Below are 23,035 nucleotides of genomic sequence, written 5' to 3'. Positions count from 1 at the left end.
ACACCTTTTATTAAATGCAGCCTCTGCCTCTGTTACACCCCTAAACTTGTGAATCAGTAATGACTATGGATTATCAGTGAATCCATCATTCAATTTTGAAATCAATTGGATATAGCTCCTTCATGGGGAAATTTCTGTTTTAACTAATCTAATGTCTAATTTGTTTTAGAGAAGTTTTTTCTCCAACAATGTCATGAAGCTATGTTTCATAAATAATAGAACAATTAACCATCTGTTTAAGGCAGGCGCTGAGCATTGTTTGGGCTTTGTTAACTCAATTTTGAAGCTTAACATCTTGTGTTCAAGAGCTAGTAGCATATTTGGTGAGCTTTGGGTGCATTCTGAGCTCTAACTCCTGAAACCGTTTTATGAATTGTAGGTTTTCCATGTCTAAGGAAATTCCTTCTAATGATCAAAGCAGACTCTCTACTGTTCATGGTATATTCTACCATGGCAGAAACTATTGGGCTATTTGCGAACTTGACAGCATCACATTTGGTGTCCTGTGAAGAATATAGAACTGATAGTGTATACTTCTAGCATACTGATGGCTTTGCCTTTGATGGATTTCCTCAACAGACATCGCTGACATTTTGATTTCCATGAGGTTACTGAGTACATAGTGACTTAGATATATGATGAAATGCTATTATTCTTATTTTGTTGCAGGTGTGTAATAATGAAGGAAATGATATGTGGTTCACTTCTCATCCTATTTTCAAGTAAGTACTTTTCCTGTTCCAACCTACTGATACTGTAATTGTCAATCGAAATGAAAATGTTTGTTTTCCAATATATATTGGACCCATCAGGGACATCTTGTCCCTGGAAATATTGTTCCATTGTCTCAGTTGCATTCAAGTTTTCGATTGATTGGGTCTGCAAGGTTCTCATTGAGTGGTCCATACTTCATACACATTTTAACCAAATTTGAACTATTGAATTTGAGCTAGGTGTCTAATTCTATTATTGAGATCAAATGTGTCAGATATTTTCCATTGAGGTGTTATACTTTTATTGGAAATGGAATAGATAAAAAAGGAGTCACAAGTGGTTACTGGTTTTGTTCGTATTGATTGATTGGTTGGGACCATTTGATACACATAAGTGATCTTAATAAATGAAAAGTAACACCTGCTTATTGAGTTATGCTCACTTTATCTGGAAACAATAATCAAATGAAGACAAAATGAATGAACAACAAGCGGTTAAAATCAAACTAGGAAAAGTCTGACATAGAGTACATTACCAGACCCTACTAATTATAGAGTAAGTCCTTCAGCAGTATATGGGCATTTCCCAGTAGGTTAACTGAAACCTAGAAAATCTGTTCCTTCTTCTAGCTTTTGCATGCTGAAATTGCATCATAATCTGATTACGAAATCAGACATGGGTAATCATATCTAAAGGAGTCTGATAAATGATGAAAACAATCCACAACAGAGACTGACCTTCATATATAACAACAGCATAATAATCATAGCTATGCAACGATTTGATTTGTTAAAAAGATGATTAACTTAAAATATCATTCTTACAAAATGCTACCGTCAGATAATTCACACTCTTCAAAGTTGAAACCTGGACCACTCTACCGAAGCGCTTACTGTGATTGGCAAACATAAAAAACCATAGTGAACATCACTAGAACCTAATCTATCCAAGGGGGAGAAAAAGTGGTGAAAAAAGAAAAAAAGAATGAACCAAACTCTTCAAGCAGCATCTTGGATAGGCCGTTCCGTGTTTGTACAACAAATAAAGTGGTGAGGTGTGAAAGCCACCTTTCTTGATTCACATTTCTCTGAACCCAAGGCTGCTTCAGAACCAAACATGTTCTCATCCCTCAACACAAATGCTGGGTTCAGAGCTTGACTCTCCCATGTGTGGTTCAGCGGGGGAGGGCAATGCCAGAAGCCTTCCTTTTTGTGCACGCGGTGGAAGATGCTTTGCAGGCTTTCTAGATGGCACATTCCATGGCAGGAAGACCCCAGTGCCGCCACCAGCAAGCTTGCGGGGATTTAATGGCATTGGACGCATAGGGGCGGCTAGCATCACCATTGGAGCTCGAAGCATTCCCCATTTGGGCATCATCATCATATCCATGCTCTCATAGCCATTTAGAGCAGCACCATTATGCAGAGCATAGGGGCTAGCAGCCATGCCAGGTTGCCACAGAGTCATAGCATTTGTCATGGGAGGGGTTGCTGATTGGCATTGATTGGAGTCTGGTCTCACTCTGAAGAAGGTGATGCTGATCCTTCTGTTAGGGGATGGACACATTACGTGCCTAGCCATGTCAGCACTGTTTCCTCTCATTATTAAGAGCGACCTGCAAAGTCAATATAGAACAATAGGCTAAATATAGAATACCACAACAGCTAATTAGGCATTTAGAATTGAAGAACTTGATGCTAGAACTTAGAGCAATAGGATACTTGCTAAAGAAGTTACTATCTGCTATGTGTGAAGACACGTTCTGATCAACTTCTTTTTCTTTGGAAGCAATTATGAAGGCTAGAGTGCATGTTTGGAAATATTTTTACAATTGATTCATAGCTTATGTGGGTAGCTTCTGGGTGCCAGAATTGACTTTGAGGAAAGAGAAGTTGATCCAAACTTGCTAAGAATCAATTCTACTCATAGAAATTTCTCCCCATAATTGATTGTAGCTGTAGAATCAATTGTAGAAGAATTACTCAAACATATGTGTCAGGGTCATATGAGACTTCCAATATGATCTTAATGATAATAGTCAGAATATAAATTAGGTGTCACTTCAAGTCTTCAACTACAATCTAGTAATTGATATTTCTTGGACATGTATAATCTGTTTTTGCCCTTACCTTCATGCCTGCAAGTTTGTCTGTTATTCAAGAAAAAAGGAAAAGCACAAAAGCAATCTTAACCCAATTATATGTGTATGATACCACACATAATTGCATCATCTAAGAAGCTTGCACTTCACACAATTCACTTACATGCTGTCCTACACATGTTGAAGGTACTTCTTCCTTTGTATCCAGCATTGTGACTAGAATCTTAATTATTAAATGGAAGACTAGGACTGCAAAGAGAATAAGTTCTTTGATATGTACCCCTTCTTCAATGAGAGCATGAGTGGTCCCTTGTAATTCCCATCATTTTCACTTATAAGGATATGCCCGAAAGCCATATTTGATTCAGAGAGAAGAAGAGTGGATACAGGTTGATCCAGGTGCGGTGGTTTCAGGAATGGCTGAGAAAACTCCCCCTGAAAATTATAGAAATTGTACAGATGTTGCTCAATGGTTATATCACTGCCCACAAATGATTACAGCACCTAGTTAACTAATACCAGGTAGAACTGGAGAGGTGTAAAAGATGGAGAAGGATGCAATATTTACCTCTTCAAAAAAGTTAATTATACAACCATTTGGCCTTTTGTACTCTGGAATTAATTGCCATTGAATAAGGTGATCAATGACACGTTGCAGAAGTGCTGGAATTGGCTCTATATTGCCTGTTAGCAAAAATGAAAAACAGAATGATTGAGCACCTTTTTAGTTTAGACTCATTATGCTTTATATTATAACAATTTCGTTTGATCATTTCTCCTTACTTTTTGCATCCTCCTTTATCTGTCCAAAAATTGGAGCACCCAGCTGAATCAGCTCTCTCTTGTTCCCCTTGATCTGTTTGTTGAATAAGATAAAAGTTTCACCTGCATAGAAGAAGATTTAGTTAATATTTTAAAGAATGTAGACAATAAGATACTTGCATTAGTCATTATCTGTGTTTAAACATGTGATGTGATTGAAGACAAAGATGTCAAACAAATACAAGGAAGAAATAGTCTCTAGACTCACTACAATGTCAGGGGAGAGTAGTTTATATCTAATTGCATGTTTGGAAATCCTTCTAAAATTGATTCTCAATGTCAGTGTTGTATTTTACTGAGGAAAAAGAAGTTGATCCAAACATGCTATAAGATAATTTGACCCATTATCAAGTATAGTGAGTTGGAGCTTGATGGATGGTCTTGGTATTTAGCTAGTGATAGTCCAAACAACTGAGAACCTCACAATTATCTTCAAATAAAAGTAATAGAACATAAGAATACCTGAGAGTTCTCCATTCTGACCAGCAGCATGGATCTCTCTCACAAAATCTGACAGCTTGCTCATTTCTGAATCATTGAAAATGTCCTCATATAACTTCAACCCTTTCACAACATTCACCTGCCAATTGCAATCAACTGTTAATATCTGGCTGCAGGGTGCTCCTTAATGCATAAACTCCTATGCTTCTTCTTCATTAATCAAAAGAATGTATTTTCATTTTTTTAGTTAGTAAAATAAAGAACTTACCATATGCCCCTTCACTGACTCCTTTGCTGTGAAACCTTTTGTCAACTTAAACTGTGAAGAACGCCCTTCACACTCTTCATGATTGGAGCATATATTAATGTTCATTGAGTTAGCTTGATTTTCTTGAGATCCTGCACAAGAAACCAAAGAAAATCCATGCAAATTTTAGTACAGTAAAGACACCTTAAATATTACATTCACAAATGAAGTTGAAAAGCTGATACCTTCTTTTTGTTTGACACAAACCATGACCCCTAAATAGTATAAAGACATTGGAATAGTTAACTGCACTACATGATCATTAAGCTTAGGTCAATTATCTTATCTGACTTTGTATATTTATCCCTACTTGCACATTTAATTTATCCTTATATTATTATGTTTTTGTCAGTGTATATAGCATGGTGATGGTGCTGGGTGACATTGCAGTTAGATGAGTATGTTAATTGAAATTTCAGAATGCAACACTGTTTGGCAATGTGATTGTTGAGAAACCCTTGTCGTCATCCTAAAAAGTTGTTATTCCTCGGCGTCCATACTCCACCACAAATGTGATCCCATCATAAAGTAAAGGCAGGAAGCATTTGCATGTTCCCCACCCCTCATTTTTTTCATCTTGAGCGAGTTCAACTCCGATCATCATCATAAACTAGGTATTTAGAACTACATATTATATACAAAGATATATACTGATCATCTATCAACACTGTACTCACATCGGCAGCGCGGGCATTAAACACACAACCTTTATGAGTTATGAGAATAAGTAATATGTCTTTACTAATTGAATTATATATATATATTGGATCCCCTCCCCACCTATTTGTTTATTTGTTTTAATAATGTTCACATGTACCTTGAGGGAACATTTTTTAGACCCAACAACCAAAAAACTTTGATATCATCAATCATCCGTGGGATTTGGATCCCTCACCCAAGAAACAAGACAAGGTTGACCCGCCAACTGTGACAGGACCTCAACCGGGTTTTGTCCACCCGAACCCGACAACCTAAAACCGGACACATGGTGACGCCACCAACACCATCATTCAGTCATTTCAGGTGGTCCCGCCGCCCTGTAATAAAAATCATTGCACGCACTTCTAGATCTACCACTTCAAATCAAACCTTCAACTCTGCAATTCATTCAACTCTCCTCAAACTCACCAAAACAAAAACCTCCGCAAACTAACCCGAACACCAAAAATACCCGAACTTGCAGAAATACCCGAACACCAAAAATACTTGAACTCAAAGAAATGTGAATGAATCATAACTCTTTCTCGTACTTTCTTCTTAAAAGAAAAAAAAAGTTTGATCTTCTCAAAAGATATCCAAAGTTCCGTAGTTTATTTTAATAATGAAAAAAGAAAAAAAACTTATTTATTACCAGTTAAAAAACCTTTCCACTTTCCTGAAGCCGAACTCAGCTAATTTTCTTAACTATAAGAAATCTGAAAATTTCCAAAATGAAAACAAAAAATTGAAACTAACTTTCTACAACCAGCATTTTGACAAATGAAAAATCACACAACCCAAAGATCAAAAAATAAATAAATAAAAAAACTGAATAATCTTCTGATCTTACTTGAAGAATCTGAATTTTCAATTCCCAGCTTGAATGTAAAAAAAAAAATCCAAGATAGAAAATAATTAATTTATATCTTAATATATAATAATAATAATAATAATAGTAATAAAATTGTGAGAAAAACAGAGAAGAGTGTGGTTTGAATCTGAAATAGAAATTTTACCTGAATCAGTAATCTCACTTTCTGGAGAATCATCCTCTTCATGTTCTCCATTTTCAACGCCAGCTTCGATTACTTTCTCATCGGTTTTCTGTTTGGCCTCGGCGGCGGCGACGTCGTTTACGTGGGGAATCTCCGGCGGCGGGGAAGATTGCATATCAGCGACCTTGCGGAGCTGGAGCGCGACGTCGGCAATGGAGTGGTACTTCTGCATCTGGATGACAGGGATCCAGTTGAGCCTGCGGCGGTGGATGGCGGCGAACACAGGGCTGTAGTCTGCAGCGGAGGAGGAGGAGGCCAGGTGGGCACAGAGGGCGTCAATGATCGCGTTAGCAGCGGCGAATTCTCCTCGAAACCAGGCTAAGATTGCGTCCTTAGCGAAGGAATCGGAGACCACCATCGGTTGGTGGTGTGGCGCCGCCGGAGCTTGATCGGTGGTGGTGGTTGTGGTGGGTGATCCTGGACCAGCCGCCATGGAAGAAGAGGAGGAAGAAGGAGGAGGCAATTGGGTTGTTGTTGATGGTGTTATTGTTGTTGTGATGAAGTGATGATCTGATCCGAGATATTGGGAGCAATGATGTTCAGCTGAAATCTCGCTTTCCAATTCTCCTAGTTTTGTTAAGTTCACACACGAAATCAAACACAGGTTTGTGTTTGTTTTTCACTTTGTAATGAAGAGAACAAGTGAAGTAGATGAGAGAAATAAAGGGTTGGTTTGTTTAGCCAATTAGCTAGCCTTGTGTTCATGTCTATTCTATATATCATGAAATCAAATGAACAAGAACCTTCTCACCAAATGTAAGTGTAGCGCAATCGATACATAGTTGAACTCCTTAAACATTTAGTTCAGAGTTTAATTTTTGGACGGTGCATATAAAGAAATATTTATTGGACGAGGTTCACCGACTTAATGTGATATCAAAATCTCAGCAGATTAGTTTATAATTACCAACCGTGAGGTACCTTGTGAAACTTAAAAAAATAAAAATAAGAAGAGCGTCTAGTTCTAGGTATTTTCACTAAATCATTTTTCATAAACATCGTTTAAGTTGAGTGATCGAACATTAGACTAAATGGTTGAAGGTCTGGTTAGCTTGTGGTGCCCACATGCCACACTCTCTACCTTATTTTTGCACTAAACGTGGCAATATCACAGGATCACACACCAGCTGATATGGAAAAATAGAAATTTACTATTTTTTAACATTGTTATTTTAATATTTACAAATATAACATAATACATTACTCTTTCGGATTCACTTTGTGATCTTAGGGAAAAGTTAAATGTATAGTATTGGTGAAGATTAGTCTTTCTATATATTCGCTTTAATCGTACCATCCGTGAACTTACTAAAGACGGTTATTAACTGCAATTTTTATTTATTTTTCATTTTATTTCACCAATTTCTTGTGTCTATTTTCTTTATTTATTACATCACTTATCATATAAATAATACTTCCTTCATAAGAACCGAATATGAGGTACACTCTGGTCCTTTCATAAGAATCAACTTAAAGTTTGTGGTGCATTGATTATTTTTTGACAAAAATACCCTTATTTATTGAAATTTTCTCTCTTTCCCCTCTCCATAGTATTAATGATTAATGATGCATTAAAATTAAAAATAATGAGTGAAGGATAACTTTGTAAAGTTGATATAAATTAAGAAAAAAATTAACACAATTACCTAAATTAACTAATTTCTTAAAGGGTGTGAAGGTGGTTGTTTGGTTCTTATCCACGTTGTAATTGTATAATATTGAGAAATAATAAATAAATACCAATAAAATCTAGCCAGGGTTAGAGTCGCTCAAATGTAAAAAATAAATAAAATGTTTCTCTAAAATGAAGTGATATACTCCCTTAACTTTTATGAGTTCAACTTTTAATATTTTTTTTATTACAGTAGGAAAATACTTTTAACATACTTTGAATGAATTAATTAGTTGCAAACATGACATTCTGTTTAAAAATATATTCATGGATTTTAGATACAAACTCGTAAGAGGATCCTACAAAATTGCTGAAGATATATATAGAGGATTATCATATAAGAAATGTGTTCTTAAAAACTCACATGACTTAATGTTTTAATCTGGACCGTTCATGATTGAATCAAACGGTCATAATTTAATTTATTCTCATGTTCTCACATAAGAACACCTTAATCAAATAAATGAAGTGTTAAACCAAATCTTAATCAAATTGGTTTTTTACACCAAAATTAGAGTGAGACTAAATGAGTAGTTGAGAACACGCATCACATGTACATATCTTGTCATATCCTCATAAATCTCATAATCAAATAAACGAGAAAGTCTGCATTGAATATTGCAAGTTTTTGGTCAATCACTAAACATCCGAGTTAGGAGGGCAATGGACTACATGGGTCACATAAACACATTGTTTGTAGGGGGAAAGGTATGATAAAGAAAGAGGTGGAGAGACCTTTTCCGGGCTCCATATTGGTTTGATTGGTTTGGTAGAGAAAGAGTGAATAGAGAAGATGATGAGAAAAAGAGTAAATTTAGTATAATAGAACAAAATAATTATTTTTTTGACAAATTGGCTTTTGTTGGAAATTTGAGAATGTGTTCATCCCTATTTGATATTCCCCCTCCTCCTCCATTTAGAGGAAAAGAGGACACATAATTTCAGAAACCGTTTCTTTGTTTTTTTCTTTGAAGTCGAGGTTACACATACACATATGTTTTCGCATTTATTTATTTTTTTCTTTAAAGGAAGTCTTGAATTTGAATACTCAACTTTACAACCAACCTAAGGTCCCATTGGGTGAAGGTTGATGAACCACTCAAAAGGGGTCGACTACTGGCCCCAAAAGGTGGGGAACAAATTCAGGTCTTGTTTAAGTACGAGAAACTATTTAACTTCTGTTATCAATGTGGACGGCTGAACCATGTGGTGAAGTATTGTGAGGAGGCTTTTCGCAAGCCGCTGCCGTTTGGCAGTTGGCTCAGGGCGAATGAAGACCGCAGGCGCGGGGGAAGAAACAGAGGACAAATGAGAGACCGAGATGCTTTTGAGCCTTATCAAGGTGATGAGGATGATGATAGCCAACAGGATCAAACACGTGAAGAAGGAGAGGTGACCATGAAAGATAATGGGTCCAAAGAGGATGAGGTACAGCGGGCTGAAGACTCTGCTCCAAACTCGCAGCTACCGTTACCAAAGGAACATCACCAACCCTCCCTTTCAGCCTCAGGCACACCCACGGGTAGGAGAAGTGCGAGTGGGACGGAGGGTAGTGATCGTGCAAAGCAGCAATATATCAAGAGGCAAAGGATTCCAAGCAACAGTGGACAGAAACTCCACATTGGTGGTCATGAGACAAGGCGGGACTATGGTGGCCGTAAGAGATCGAGTGGCTCATCTTCTAATGGAGGTAGTAGCATGGGTTTTTCACCCCCCTTTAAAAAGGTGAACTCTGAATCTGGATTGGGATCGGCGGTGACTGCGGAGCAGTCCCGCCCACCTCAATGAAGATCATATCTTGGAACTGTCGGGGGCTTGGGAACCGACCGACAGTTCGAGCCCTGCAAGGGCTCATCCATTCTGAAGCTCCCGATGTGGTTTTCGTTATGGAAACCAAGTTGAGTTCGTCTGAGTTGCTTCACCACCGCGGGATGGGTGGTTTGTCTGGTATTTTTCCGGTGTCTTGTGCAGGTGGTGGAAAGTCCAGGTCAGGAGGATTGGGACTTCTTTGGCGGGAGGAGATACAAATTGGAGTAATCCATGCTTCTCTCAATCATATTTTGTTCAATATTACTCACCCTGTTACTTCAGATGTCATGCAGATTATGGCGGTCTATGGCTTTCCAGAGGAGAGGTTTAAAGCTCGAACTTGGGACCTAGTCCGTCGTGCTAAGCCTCCCCATCCTATGCCTTGGCTTTGCATTGGTGACTTTAATGATATAATTTCCCCAGCTGATAAGCTTGGTGGTGATGTGCCCGATATGGGACGTTTGCAGGTTGCTAACCAGGCCTGTAATGAATGTGACTTTCATGATGTTGGTTTTTCAGGTTACAGATTCACTTGGTCGAATATGCGAGAGGCACCTAACACGGTTGAAGAACGGTTGGACTTTGCACTTGCAAACTCAGATTGGAGTTGCATGTGGCCAGTCACTAAAGTCCGCCACTTTATTAATTACAAATCTGACCATTGTCCTATTGTCTTGACTTGCTCTTCTCGCAGGGGTCATAGAGAACTGGCAAGGACCAAGCTCTTTCGTTTTAAGGAGCTTTGGCTTCAAAGCGGTGATGAGTGTTCTGAAGTGGTAGCTGAAGCCTGGAGTAGGACCTGGTCTGGTGATGACATCCATGGTAAATTTGAGGCGGTCAGTGGAGCCCTTGGTTCTTGGGGTAAGTAGAAGTTTGGGGACATACCAAAGAAGATCTCTGATCTTAAGGTCCGTCTTCAAAACCTACAGCGGAAACCTAAGACGGAAGGGATATTGCGTGAGATGAGAGAGGCGGAGCGAGAGCTTGATGTCCTTCTTGAAAAAGAGGAGATATGGTGGAGCCAGAGATCGAGGGCAAATTGGTTAAAACATGGGGACCGTAATACTAGGTTCTTCCATAAAAAGGCATCTCAGCGGCGGAAGCGGAACCTCATTGAGGTTATAACAGATAGTGGTGGTCGAGAGGTAGAGGATGATGCACAAATCTCACAGGTCCTAAGGGAATACTTTGAGGGTCTATTTACATCCTCCAACCCATCTGGCATTGAAGAGGTGACGTCCTTGGTGGAGGGTAAGGTGACTCAGAGCCATTTAGTTACTCTTACGGATCCATTCTCGAAGGAGGAGGTGGAGGAGGCAGTCTTTCAGATGCATCCCACTAAAGCTCCAGGTATGGATGGTTTTCCAGCTCTCTTTTACCAAAAATATTGGCATATTATTGGGGATGAGGTCTCCCACTACTGTTTGCGAGTTCTAAATGATCTACATGTGCCTGATTCAATAAATAGAACTCTGTTGGTTTTGATTCCTAAGATCAAGGAACCTTTGCATGCGGCACAATATAGACCTATAAGTCTATGTACCGTGCTTTTTAAAATTATTACAAAAACTATTGCTAATCGTCTGAAACTGATTTTACCTGATCTGATTAGCAACTCTCATAGTGCATTTGTGCCTGGTCGTTTGATCACAGATAATGCTTTGATTGCACATGAGTGCTTTCACTATATGAAAAAGAAAATCACAGGCCGGAATGGCATGATGGCCCTCAAACTCGATATGTCAAAAGCTTATGACAGAGTTGAGTGGAATTTTTTGCAAGCAGTGTTGTCTAGTATGGGATTTCCCACGCATTGGGTGACCCTTATTATGAACTGTGTGTCTTCTGTAGACTTCTCTATTATGCTGAATGGTAACCCTCAACCGGTTTTCTCACCCTTGAGAGGTTTGCGTCAGGGTGACCCTTTATCCCCATATCTATTTATCCTTTGTGGGGAGGTCTTCTCTGCGCTTATCCAGAGGTCTATATCTGTTTCTGCCTTACATGGATTAAAATTGCGAAATATGCACCTGTTGTTTCTCACCTTCTATTTGCAGATGACAGTATCATTTTTGCTAAAGCCACTAATCAGGAGGCGGAAGTGGTGAAAACCATTTTGGCCACCTATGAGCGTGCTTCCGGACAAATGATTAATCTGGACAAGTCAATGCTTTCAGTTAGCCGAAATGTGCCTCAGAACCGTCTTTATGAGCTTAAACAGCTGTTGGGAGTAAAGGCAGTGGAAAGCTTTGACAGATATTTGGGTTTACCAACTATTTTTGGTAAGTCAAAATCTCAGATTTTTCAGTTTGTTAAGGACCGTGTTTGGAAAAAGCTCAAGGGGTGGAAAGAGGGATCTCTTTCTAGGTCAGGGAGGGAAGTGCTAATTAAATCTGTAGCTCAGGCTATCCCTTCATATGTTATGTCTTGTTTTATGCTTCCAAATGGTCTTTGTGCAGAGCTTGAGAGTATGATTTCCCGGTTTTATTGGGGAGGAAATGTGTCCAAGAGGGGTATTCATTGGACTAGTTGGAGTAAGCTTTGCCGCTCCAAGTGTGATGGTGGACTTGGCTTCAGGGATCTTCATGCTTTCAATATGGCTCTTGTAGCCAAGAACTGGTGGAGGATTTATTCCCACCCTGAATCCCTGTTTGCTCAAATTTTTAAGGGAGTGTATTTCCCTCATGGGTCCATTCTCAAGGCTAAGAAAGGTTGGCGTCCGAGCTATGCTTGGTCTAGTATATGGAGTACAAAGTGGATTTTTGAAACGGGCGCTCGGTGGAAAATTGGCAATGGCCAAATGGTTGATGTCCGCCATGACAATTGGTTACCACATGGGACTCCTATTATTTATAGTGAGGATCTCTTGTTGGATTTGAATATTAATTACGTTTCTGACTTGTTGTTAAACTCAGGGAAAGAATGGAATAGAGAACTTGTTGAACATGTTTTTTGTCCTAACACTGCTTTGCAAATTATGTCCCTTCCATGGTCTATGCATGGAGGTGTGAATGACTCTCTCTTTTGGCTAGGTGCTCCTGATGGTTTATATTCTTCTAAGTTAGGTTACTCTTTTATTAGAGACCATGAGGCGCAGACTACCACGTCGGCTTCCAGGCGGGTTTGCTTTGAAACGGATTGTCTCACTCTCTTTCAAATGTGGAAGAAGCCTCCGGACGGGAGGAACTACTTAGCTACTATTTTTAGTGATTGCTTTCAGTTGTGTCGTTCTTTAGATTTCGTGTCTGTTGTCTTTGTTCGCCGTTCAGGCAATGTTGTTGCAGACTTTTTGGCCAGGAATGCCGCCTCATACGCCGGTTTGGTGTGGATTGAGGAGGTACCGCCTGAAGTCGATGTTTTTGTAACCGCAGATCTTTTGGCTTCTATGCCCCCTATTTAATTGATAGCAGGTTCTTTTCAAAAAAAAAAAAAAAAAAAAAACCTAAGGTCCCAACCTGATGGCCTTTTTAATTCAGCAATAAATGATAAAATAACCAACAGAAGTAGGGGTGTTTGTGATGGCAAAATTAGCACTTAGCATATGTCAAGTTGGCAAGGCCAAAACAAATGACATGGCAGAATATAAGTAAAAGGCATGTCCCACGTGTGTGGGACCCTTTGGCCATAGAACTATTTTTTAGGTCCACCACCATGAATTACAAATAGGGGATATATAAAAGTGGTGAATTCAACCACATTTTCATTAAAGTGATGATATTGTATTTGAAATAATATAATATAAAGGTGTGAATGTTAGTTAAGAAATTATAAATAATCTCAAAAATTGTGATGAAATGCATGCATAATTTAGTTAAATAGTTACTGTAATTAGTTTTTTAGTACACCAACAACAATGACTTATTTTTTTACTGTAAAGCTAAGCAATAAATGATTGGTCAGAAATGTGTTTCATTTTTACGGGAAAACTAATAATTGATTAAACTCCCGATCTTGTAGTTAAGAAATGAGATAATCTAGTTATCATGTTAACTTGTGGTTAATTAATAATTGAATGCTGAAATATATACCCATTAATTAATTAGGTTGAAAGGGACAAATGAATAGGTGGTGGTGTGGACCAGAAAGAAGCTCAATTGTTGGTTGGCATTAAGCAGAGACTAAGAAGGAAGGGAAGGTGAGTGAGGGAGTGGGGTCACAGGGATCAAGGGAAAGCCACCATGAGTAGAGGCCTTAATTTGAATATGTCAACGTCTTTACATGACATGTGATGGTGACTGTGGGAGCCAAACACTGTTTTCATTCTGAGTGGCGTGCCGTGATGGTGCTTGACTGGTTGTTGTGGCATGCCCTGTGCGGTGTGCCCTGCCACCACCACCCAACTGCATGCTCATAATTAACTACAATATACTTCATATGTTTCCTATTTATAAGACTTTTAAGAAAAAAGAACATATTTAGTTTAGTGTTATGTTTACAAGATTTTATGCTAAATTTTAGAAATATTTATTATCTTTTTATTCATTATATACTCTTTGTGTTTATTAAAATATTTTTGTAATTTGTGCATATTTAAATATGAACTTATCAAATATCAACAGGTTAACAAGCTGAGAACATTTTTAACCAAACAAATTACAATAAACAAATAATTTTAAATTTAATTACAGATTAATCAGCCAAATTCATTGCATATACAACTGAAATGCTAGAGTGATATAGTAAATTAATAAGAGATTTAAAATTGTAACAATTTAAAAATTTGAATTTTACATAACTAATCTAAAACAAACTAAACTTCAATTCTTTTAACACTATCATAATTTGAAAGTATCATGTTAAGAGGAAAAAGAAACAAAAAAAACTTATGGAAAATGTTAAAAAGGTGAAATATATGATGAGAGAAAAAATGCACTAATTAGTGATCTCAAAATTAGATATAGATTTATAGGAGTTTTACTAAAAATTGAAGGGAATGGAATGGAGTGTAATATTTGTCAAAAAAATTGGTAATAAAATGTAGATAGTAAAAAAATTAATTTCCAACAGTGAATTTGACGAAGTATAATATCTTAATCAGTTTAGAATTTAGTGTCAATAACTCAATATATAAAAACCTCAACGTAGATGAATATAATTTACTTTTAATTTTACTAAACTCAATGATATACAATATTATTTCATGGTTTATGAAATCAAGTTAAATTTAATAAAAAATAGCACTACCTTAAGTCCTTAACTTTGCTCACATAACACAACTTTATTTTTCTCTAAAATCTACATTTTATTCCACTGCTTTTAACTTTAGTGATGGAATATAAAAAATGTCACAAAACCCATGGCTGGTGAATAATAGAGACGTATTTATAATGAATGTTTTCCGTCACAAACATTATCACCTGTGACGAATTTTTTCCATCTTAAATTTTTTTCACTTCTACACGTAAGTTTAAACAAACATTTTAAAATTAGGGAAAATATGTGAAATGAAGTGTAGTACTTAGAGAAAATCTGTACCAAAAAAAACTTAGAGAAAATTGAAATTTAGTGTTATATGAATAAAGTTAAAGGTTGAATGTAATTTTCTCTAATAAAAAGAGAAACACTCAAACTTAACGCCCACTAAAATCAAGCAACCCGTGCGCTCAATTGCCTCGGCTTATATTTTATTAAAGTCCAAAATTACTTTTGTAAGCTTTTCCCCCTTCATTAAAGGAGATTCTTAATAAAGATATTTGGTGTCTTTTATTCTCTAGTTATTATTTTCATGCCATAAAGTGTGAGATTTTTCCATTGTTTAAGCTTTCCCAAGAGATAAGGCAAAGCTTGCCGCTTGATGAAACCCAAAGGGGAAAAATGTTCTCTCCCACTATGCTATTCTTTAACAGAAACCAATAAGAAGTCTTTATGGTAGACACTAATTAAAAAAAGAAAGAAATAGAACAGTTTACTAGAAAAACATAATTCTATCTGTTTTGAAAATAAGTAGTTTCCCTCATCTAGCTATGATATGATAATTAAATGAGTTTGGCTACATAATAATAGTACTAAACAAAGCATTGACATTTAGCCATGTAATACAATACTCCTATTATGTTACTTTAATAAATAGTAAAATATATGTGACTTTGAAATTGAAATGAAGAGGAAAAAATAATATTCCCCTGCCTCTTCAGACCCTGACTTTATATATATATATATATATATATATTTTGCAATATACCGTTGCCAAAACTTTAAAGATTAAACCCACTAACATTTAAAAATTTGATGGATCTGTCATTGTGTTTTGCAACGTATTGGAACGTTTAACATTTTGCAGCCATCGTCCTGTCGGTGCAATAATGTGCATTATTGGAACGTTTAACATTTTGAAAAGGAAGTAATGAAGTATACATTGTTTTATCCTTTGGTTTTTTTTTTTTTGGTAAGTAGGAAAATTATCCTTTGCATATTTAATTTAGGAGTATTATTTTAATTATTTGATGTCACTTTAATTGTCTCTACCTTGGATAAAATTATGTCTAGTATATTTAATGTTCAAATCCGAATTGACAAGGCATGCATGTAAAATGGCCAATAGGCAACATATGTCGAGGGAGGTAAAAAATTGAAAGGGAGTAAAAATGATTATAAAAGACCACATTACAGCCAATAAGTAAGAGTGGATATCATTTTTATTGATTAATTATTCGTCCCTTACACCAACCAAAAGAGTTAAAATCATAATTAAATCTTACAATTTAATTGGGTTTAAGCATTTTTATGCTTATTTTAATTTTGATTTTGGCTTATAAAAAAAAAACTTATATGATATGAGAACCGGAGAACCAAAACTAGTCAAAGGTTAATTGGTGGCACTGGTCGAAAATCACCCTACGCAGGCAAATCAAAGTTGGGGACGTGCATGTAGGTAACGCAAGTTTGTGCATTGGAGCATGTGATTGTGCCGATGTGTACATGCATATTGTATGTGAGTGGGATGATCAGGCTAAGGAGAGGTTGGCGGTGGATTTGTCGGAGGATCTCAACGACAATAGAGGGTGGTGGTGGTAGTCGTAAACAGAGGACAAAAATAGTACATAAGAAGGAGAGTGAGTTAAATTGAATGTAATTTTGAATTTTGGTAGTGCATCGACCATTATATGGGTTACTTCCGTAAGCATTTTGTTGTTTTCACTCACTCATATATTTGTTTACAAATTTTTTGACTTTGTATTGAATTTGATTAATATTTCTAATAATCATTTATAAAAAAAAGATTTTATTACTTCTATTTCTATTTAACTGTTTAGAGATAGAATACATAAAGAACATATTGTAATGTAAAAACTAAAAACTAATAATTTTTCTATAAATTAATTTTAGTATACATAAAGAACATAGTGTAATGTATTAGATGTTATGAACGGACCAATCAGTTTTTAACATAGTTTGAAAAAAAAAACCAAAACAAAAACAGTGAAAGAGTGAGCTAAGGTTCACCGCTAAAAGGGCCTAAATATGCCTCATCCCATGACCCTTTTTGAAGTCAAATGTCAAGAGTTACAGGACACACACGAGAGGCTCATGTTAAAAGTACCCTTTAGAAAAAGTGCCCCCCAATTAGGGTGGAGAGGACCTCCTCCATGTATGTAATTCTTTGTTATCCCATTCCTATCACGCCAACCAGAAACAATTAATGTCAAATAATCAAATATAGAAAGAAAAAAAATAAACTGCAAAACAATATTGCAAGTCAATTTCAAAAGCAGTTTCCCATTTGCTGATCATCAATAAACATTTGTGAGTTGTGACCATTGGCTTCGTCATAATGAAGCATATCCTTTTAGTGATCCGTGATGCTCTCACATTGATAGAGATAGGATTGGAATACACCAAATTGCTATTCGAGACTATGTTGTAGTAGTATATTAGACTTTGATTAGGGTAGATTTTTATTCACTAAGTATGTGTTTCATTAGGATTTGAGAACTTTCTAATCATCGGAGTATGTGTTCCTTTTACCTTTTGTTCAAAATATTTTGTGCACGTATTTTGATTTTGAAGAAAATAATTAAATAACAAGATTTTTAAAAATTTTATTTAGTCAAATACTGAGGTTATGCTTGAATAGTTTATGGACTTCAAGACTTCTAAACATGACAGAAAGTCCTATACTTGGTCGACTTGAAGAGGAATTAAAATCGTATTGTGTCTCACTCTCTATGGAATCATATGTTAATTAAAAAAATCATTGTGTAATTTTGTACATGTCTTGCTCATGTCTCTTTATTTTTTCAATTAACATGATAAAATTTCTTTGGCTAATTAGAATTGAGAGTATTATGGTTAATTGTTTATTGCTCAGTACAAGTACTCGTAATAATGAGATTGATCACTGTTGTTGGCTGTGGATGTTCATTGCTCACGGAAAAGAAAAGAGACTGACATATCATTTTTATTTATATGGAAAATATTGATCCAGCAGTGAAGAGATGTTTCCATGCATGCCTTGTAACGTCACTATACACACATGCTCTTTCATTATATTTCAACATAATTATATACAAGGCGGTGATCAATCGATTAAATGACTTGATTAGTTAGTGAAAGATATATGCACCCACTTCATTATTGTTTGGCTCGCATTTAATTTAATGTTTGATTTTTTTTAGAAGTTTAAACAATTACGGAACATATATAGAAACAACTTTAAAGGTTTGATCCAGTTGAGCATGATAGAGTCTCATACCTAATAACATATCGGTTCGAACTCCTATTAGTTCTTTAGGTAAAGAAAATGTAAGTTTTTTAATTTGTAACTGCTCTTTAAGTCATACAACTCTCTCTGCCTTGGATTCAAAAGTATTTCCTATATGTTTAAAAGAATGAAAAGAGATGTTGGTGATGATTAAATATATGGCACATAGACTAGAAATATGACCGAAGTATTGGAGCGAATTACCGCAAGTATTTATAAATGGAAAAACAATTTACATCTCTAAGCTGTAGCAAGCTAAACAGAGGAATTCAAAATCAATTTTCATTTGCACACTTTTAGTCCAATAAATTCTAATTTCCTTAAGAAGTAAGGACCCGTTTTTTCCAATTGAATCCTGTTATTTGTATCACAAACAATTCAAAAGGAATCTTTCTCTTCTTCCTAACTTTACTTTTTCCTCATCTTTTTTTATATGAAGACCAAACAGAGCATAAATTCCCCATGAGAACTTTACCAAGAAGGCTTTTACCAATTTCATAAGATCTTAAATATCTCTCCATTAGCACGAATAACTCACCTCCACGTATTCAATTACTTTTAATATGCTTGTGCCAACTTGTTTGGAAGCTTTATCGTGGGGATAGAGAATCAAGTAGAAAACCCAATGAAACAGTGTATGGTTCACAAATGAACTAGGTAGTTTGTGCTGAAATAAAAAGTTATGAGAAGCTATTCATTCTTTTGGGATGAACATTGCAAGTGCCCTCAAAAAGATGACTCTTTGATCTGTCAGAACCATTCATTTACTAAGTGGAAAACTTTGGAAGATACTTGTTTTACTGGAATTTTTCCCTTAACTGCATGATAGCCAAGAAAATGGAGGGAATGAAACCAAGATAAAAAGGCAATGTATATGTACACCAAAAAGTGAGAACTAAATGATTTTGAGATGGATATGGACAGGGGCGGACCCACAGCAAGGTGAGGGGGTTCAGATGAACCCCCTGAAAAAGAAAAAAATTTTACTTAACCCCTTGTATAGTTTTTTTTTTGAACCCCCTGAAAATTTTAATTTGCACCCAAGACCCCACTTACTTCTCTCTCTCACTCTATCACTCAGCCTCACCCTCTTTCTCTCGCACTCTCATCACTAATCGCTCCCTAGGTCTGGCCGTCAAACACACGCACGGCGCACCACCGACCACCACGCCACGCCACCACCATCCACCAGTCTACCGGCTCCTCTGCCTTTCTATCTCCGTATCTCTGCAACTCTGCTTCTCCTTTATCTTTGAGGGTTACTGGGTAAGGTAAGGTGTCTATTTTTTCTCTATTTTTTTCCCTAATTCTTGTCCTTTCTCTTTCAGAATCAGAGGGTTTCTGAAAATCCATGATTGATTGATAATTTGATATATTTCACCCATCTTCAACCTGAGGGGATGAAAAACTAATTGAGTTAGTGTAGCTTCTGGGGATTGAGCGTTGGGTGTTGGGATGGTGCGCGTGGGTACTCTTTCTGCGATTGAACATGGTTTGGTGGGCGTTTATGGTGCAGTTAGGCGCTGCTATGAAAACTTACTGGGTGATTTCACATTCCCTGATAGTTGCTATTCTGCGTAATTGAAGTTTTGAAGCCTAGATATTTTATTTTATTTTTTCTCTCCCCTGTTTACTCTGTCCTACTCGTTTCTTCTATTTTTTTCTTTTTTGTGTAATGTAAAAGTCCAAATCAATTAGCATTTAAAAGTTCAGAATATACTTAGTTCACCATAAAAAGATGTACACTATGTGGCTTTCGTTGAAAAATATACATTGGAAATTTACATAATTGGTTCATTATCATCAGGCTGCAACTTCACTACAAGGGTGGCCTGAGAGTGTTTTTAGGAGCACTGATCCAAAGGGTATCAGCAATAGCAAATCTCCACAATGCATTGCATTAACATGCTTGTACTATTGCATTCTATAGTCTCACCTGATGTAGAGTGAATTGTATTGCTTTGTCCATGGGTTGGCACCCCTTGTGCCATTTTGGTTGCATTTAGTTTAGCTGTTTTTGGAGATGTACTGATCCTCTCTTTTGAGAAGAGGTTTTGTATAATCAAGATGTTTGATTTTGATTTGGTGTTGAGATCCAAGGGAAAAACTTGTGGGTTGAGTATGCAATGCCTTGAGCTTAGTGTTCACTTTCAATTTCTGTTTTCTCAATGCCCAATTTATTGATTTGGTATTATTGTATTTGAAATTGCAATTGTATACTTGTTTGGTATAGTGAAGTTGAGTTTGTTTTTACTTCTAGGAAGTTCATAGACAAATTTTTAGTAAAGAGAGCAAGGTCATCAAGTGAGCAATGTGGATCAATTTTTAGTACATGGATGAACGATTCTTTAGTTACTTACATTGAGAGTGATGCATTCAATAACATTGACTCTGACTTTATTGTTCAGCGATTTCAGAATATGAAATCACGTGAAGGACAACTATGACTTGTATAATTTCTGATGTATAAATATATTAAAGTTATTTTTAATTATATTTTTACCGATATGTTCATTTGAAAATTTTTGAACCCCCTGACCCCGGGGTCCTAGATCCGCCACTGGATATGGATATATCACTTAATTCCAGCTTACTTTTCTTTGTCAACGAGAAAAAAAATGAGAAAATAAAAAATTAATTAAGAGAAGAAATGAGATATTTTGTTAGAAATAATTAGACACTTTATTAGGCATGAAAGCTAAAGTTACTATATATTTACACTAAAAAAAACGGTAAATTATGATTGTTTTTTTTATATTGCAGCGGTTTTAACCGCCTTAATTTTCTTGATTTTTTTAGTGTTAGTTGATGAATGTTATATTTGTTTTAAACTATAGTTAATTAATTAATAGTGATTTCCCATATTTATTCATTGGTGGCAAACATTAGAGAGAAGAGATCTGAGTATAAGGAGATGTAGGTTTGGAGGATCAAGAGGCCACTAAGGCAGATGTCAGCAGTGAGGAAAGCGTCAGCGAAAAACATACATTTGAACCTAAGCAAAGAGGGAAGGTATAAAATTGGAAAAAAGAAGACACAATTTCGTCCGATACAAGAGAATGATAAAATACCTTAGCAACAAATTAATTGTCTAATCCTATCCATTCACCAATTCTTGTAACTCATGGATTCACATGACATGCATTTCAAAGGAAGTTCAAGCAAAGGGCTAAGTTGAATCAAAAGTATTCAAAAGCATTTCGATAAAAAAAAAGTTACATAGATAAATTATTTGTCTTCTTTTGTTTTGATGATGATGATTGATGAGTCTCTAAACTTTGATAAATCCATGATGACAAACTATAGAATAAAGAATCAAAGTAAAAAAAACAACATTTGAATGTTATCAAGCCTTCTTGGGGGTCATGAACCAGTTAGAGTTAATGAATGTTCAAGATTGAGAGGAGTGCCAAAGAAGAGGTAGAGAGATACAAAATTAAACTCATTGCTAAAAGTTGTAAATACAACATGGAATTCATTATCAAGAAATGTTTGGACCGGTACCGTTTGGAGACATCTATCTTTTTACCATTTTTGTTTTGGGCCACAGATAACGGGCCAAGTTATGTATACAACAAGGAGAAAATTAATATTGGCCCATTTCATGAACTATAAACATATATATAGTTTTTTTATTGACGCGTTTTTTGTTTGTTTCATATAATTGGAGTTGAAAGAATTTTAGATCGTGAAAAAAAAAAAACCATGAATTTATTTGAAGGCAAAATCTTTTTTTTTGGACAAATATGATAGCAAATTTTCGAAAGCTTAATTAGATGGTGTGTGGAAAAGACGATATGCCAATTTTTTTTTTTGGGCAAAAAATCTCAGATTTTATTCATCTATTGAGTCATTAATTAATTGGGCTTTAGCTTGCTTCGATTTATATGATTGGATTGGGCCAGCAATCAATTTTTTTATTACAATCAGTCCTTTTGAGCTTTTTGCTTTGCACTTGACATACTGAGAATAAATATTAATCATCCGATCTTTGTCCGACAGCTTGGAATCTTGACTGTAGTAACTGCACAGATTTATGCCATAACATAAGTTCTTCCAACTTAATTAAACACTTATATCAATAAGTGCCTATAGCATAGATAGAAGTGTTTGTCAGTTGGTTGGGTGATGATTCTCGTGGGTTATTTCGGTTTGGATCAATGCTTGCTCGTGTTCAACTTTGGGTTTTATGGTAAAATAATTGGAGAAATGAAAGAAGAAACCCTAAGAAGAGAAATAATGATATTAGTTCATCCTTTATAGAGGTATGGTAATGCAGCTCCTATCGCTTCAGCCTCCACATCTGGTTGCAGGCGGATAGAAATGAGACGAAAGGAAGATGCATTGGGGTTAAGGAGGCGATCAATGAAAGCTAGGCATAAGGGGGCGAGGGAGAGGCGAAGAGTGAGAGTGCGACAACTAGGGTTATTAGTGAGTTATGATTCATTCACACTTTATTTTCTATCCCATCTCATTTTCACACATTTTTCTTCCTACCTCTCTCTGCATTTCTTGTCGCATCACATATCATATCGTTCATTTCTCTCATTTTTCCTCTTATTTAGCTAAGGTGGAGGTGGAAATGCAATGTGAACTGAATATTAATCGTTATCAGTAAGCAAGGGTTAATGAAGTGTCCTACTAACTCTAAGGGAGTAGGCCTCAGCCAGATCTAAGGTGGTGGTCGGTCAGGTTGAAAATCAGTGGGAATTTA

General features: G+C 36.2%; 2 protein-coding genes and 1 long non-coding RNA gene across 3 annotated transcripts; 2 read left to right on the top strand and 1 right to left on the bottom strand.

Annotated features, from left to right (window-relative positions):
- Nucleotides 1–1,494: 1,494 nt before the first annotated feature.
- LOC130717895 (RNA demethylase ALKBH10B) lies at nt 1,495–6,851 on the bottom strand. The gene is made up of 7 exons (XM_057568292.1): nt 6,101–6,851; nt 4,347–4,477; nt 4,100–4,217; nt 3,599–3,700; nt 3,384–3,499; nt 3,096–3,250; nt 1,495–2,329 (listed from the first exon to the last, which is right to left on the bottom strand). The coding sequence occupies exons 1-7, from the start codon at nt 6,570–6,572 to the stop codon at nt 1,837–1,839; spliced, it is 1,587 nt and encodes a 528-aa protein (XP_057424275.1). The 5' UTR covers nt 6,573–6,851; the 3' UTR covers nt 1,495–1,836.
- Nucleotides 6,852–9,595: 2,744 nt separating this feature from the next.
- LOC130719838 (uncharacterized) lies at nt 9,596–10,489 on the top strand. Its single transcript, XM_057570443.1, has one exon. The coding sequence runs from the start codon at nt 9,596–9,598 to the stop codon at nt 10,487–10,489; it is 894 nt and encodes a 297-aa protein (XP_057426426.1).
- An 8,176-nt stretch (nt 10,490–18,665) lies between these two features.
- LOC130721263 (uncharacterized) lies at nt 18,666–20,400 on the top strand. The gene is made up of 2 exons (XR_009013370.1): nt 18,666–19,592; nt 20,129–20,400. It is a non-coding gene; the product is annotated as an uncharacterized LOC130721263 (long non-coding RNA).
- Nucleotides 20,401–23,035: the final 2,635 nt, after the last annotated feature.

Source organism: Lotus japonicus, chromosome 5 (assembly GCF_012489685.1).
Source record: "Lotus japonicus ecotype B-129 chromosome 5, LjGifu_v1.2".
In the NCBI taxonomy this organism is placed as follows: domain Eukaryota; kingdom Viridiplantae; phylum Streptophyta; class Magnoliopsida; order Fabales; family Fabaceae; genus Lotus; species Lotus japonicus.
This window is presented reverse-complemented; position numbering and strand designations above follow the sequence as displayed.

What these genes read in the sequence shown, in the direction of transcription:
- LOC130717895 (XM_057568292.1), bottom strand. Translation starts at nt 6,572, where the DNA reads ATGGCGGCTGGTCCAGGATCACCCACCACAACCACCACCACCGATCAA. An exon ending in GATAAAGGAGGATGCAAAAA is followed by an intron (nt 3,500 to 3,598) that starts GTAAGGAGAAAT and finishes TTTTGCTAACAG; the next exon opens with GCAATATAGAGCCAATTCCA. An exon ending in TAATTAACTTTTTTGAAGAG is followed by an intron (nt 3,251 to 3,383) that starts GTAAATATTGCA and finishes TATAATTTTCAG; the next exon opens with GGGGAGTTTTCTCAGCCATT.
- LOC130719838 (XM_057570443.1), top strand. Translation starts at nt 9,596, where the DNA reads ATGAAGATCATATCTTGGAACTGTCGGGGGCTTGGGAACCGACCGACA.